The 1,803-nt window shown below is 66.3% G+C and overlaps 1 protein-coding gene across 1 annotated transcript; it reads right to left on the bottom strand.

Moving 5' to 3' along the window:
• Nucleotides 1-30: 30 nt before the first annotated feature.
• EMIHUDRAFT_255907 (hypothetical protein) lies at nt 31-1,673 on the bottom strand (the record flags this gene model as incomplete). Its single annotated transcript, XM_005769920.1, has 5 exons — nt 31-54; nt 81-854; nt 955-1,044; nt 1,118-1,261; nt 1,335-1,673. 5 exons carry the CDS (start codon nt 1,671-1,673, stop codon nt 31-33), a joined length of 1,371 nt encoding a protein of 456 aa, XP_005769977.1.
• Between the last annotated feature and the right edge of the window lie 130 nt (nt 1,674-1,803).

The raw sequence follows: 1,803 nt of genomic DNA, 5'->3' as shown, positions 1-1,803 counted from the left end.
CGCACAAACCCCCCTCTTCAACCGGGTTTTTTAACCCCAACCAAACCTATTTTTCTGTTTCCGGGGGGGGGAGGGGGGACGCCTTTCATGATGGTGCGATCTGGGATCGTGAGCGGAAGGAGCGGGATCGCCGACAGGCCGGCCATAATGACGAGCGCGTACGTGAAGTAGGTGGTGGAGTGTAGCGCGCGGCCGATATGCGCATCCTCGTCCGTAGTGCCGTTGAGGGAAAGGAGGCGCGTCCCGTCCGCCAACTGCTCGTACACGTATGAGTTAATCTTCAAGTCGACGCCCGCACCGTCAGCTAGCGTCCCCCCGAGGTAGAGGCCCATGAAATCGGTCTGTTGGTTCCAAACCCGAAAGAAGAGGAGCCCGACCAAAATCCCGACGACCATCTTGCATCCGATGTTGACGCCGATGCAGACGGGGTCGCGCAGCGTCAGGCGCACCTGCCGGCGAAGCAGAGTCGCCAGCTGCGTGCCATACCCAACGCCGAAACGCGCCGCCCCGAGTCCCGCCGTCCGCGGCTCGTGCGCCAGCGCGGCGACGCGCCAGCGGCGCTCGAGCTCCAGGATCTCGAGCGGAGTCTTTCCCGTCGCTGAGAGGGCCGCCTCGACCTCTGCCTCCACCCTCGGCCACTGGCAGTCGCGGAACGCGGCCACGAAAGTCGGCACGTCCGCGACGTCGCCGCCGGGCGTGATGCAATCGAGGAAGTAGTCGCACGGGTTGACGGCGTAAGGCACGGGTCGCCCGAGCTGCGCGAAATAGTCCGCCGCAGCAGCCATCGGGCCGTTGTAGCACACGCGGCCCGGGTCCGCGGTGAGCAGCACGAGATGGTCGAACAGGAGAGCGACCTACCCAACTCGGCAGTGCGCTTGTGACTGCAGGCATTACGGGGGCGGGGACTTGGGGCCTTGGGGCGTGACACGCCTCGTAGCGAGGTTGGTGGATCACGACAACGATGGTGACCCCCTGCTCGCGGGCGACGGCCTTGAGCGCCGCGATGCATGAGGCGGCGTCGGTGGCGGAAAGGCCGCTCGTCGGCTCGTCACAGAACATCACCTGCACACAGAGCTGCTTAATATGGGGCGCACAGGCACAGGCCGCTCGAATAGACGCAGGGCATCGCCTTTTTCGACGCGCACAGCGCCTTTGCGAGGGACAGCCGCCGCCGTTGGCCTCCAGAGACACCGCGCACGGTTGCGTTGCCGACGCGGCTGTCGGCGACGTGGAGCAGCCCCATCCGCCGGAGGAGGTTCTCCTACAGAAGTTCATGTCGAGGCGTTCTCGTGTCGTGCAGCAAATACCCGCCACCGGAGTCGGGAGGAGGCGACCTCCCTGGCCGCTCGTGCCCCCCTCGCCTCGGCCGCAGCGATGCCCCGCGGCGGTGGGTGTGAGAGCGCCATCGCCATCGCCACCTCCTCGCGCACGGTGCAGCGCGCGTGCATCGTGTCGTCCTGCCCGCAGTAGGCCACCGCGCGCTGCCAGGTGTCATCGGCGGGACGGCCGTCGATGAAGACTTGCCCGGAATGCTTGGCCGCCTTCTTGCGCGCGAGGATGTCCATCAGCGTCGTCTTGCCTGTGTGTTCACCGGAGAGGACGGTGTGAAAACAGACGCCATTCACGCCGTGCCAGCTCGTCAGCGTCGTCTCGCCACAACCGCTCGGGCCCATCAGGGCGACGAGCGAGCCCGCCGGAAAGTGCCCGCTACACTTTTCGAGGATCACCTTCTCCTTCACCTCGCCGCCGCGCCGCCGCGACCGCTGCGGCACGCTGAAGGACACGCCTCGGAAGGTGATACCG

This window comes from Emiliania huxleyi, assembly GCF_000372725.1.
Source record: "Emiliania huxleyi CCMP1516 unplaced genomic scaffold EMIHUscaffold_4064, whole genome shotgun sequence".
NCBI lineage: Eukaryota > Haptophyta > Isochrysidales > Noelaerhabdaceae > Emiliania > Emiliania huxleyi.
Note: the sequence above shows the minus strand (reverse complement) of the source record. Positions and strands in the feature narration are given on the sequence as shown.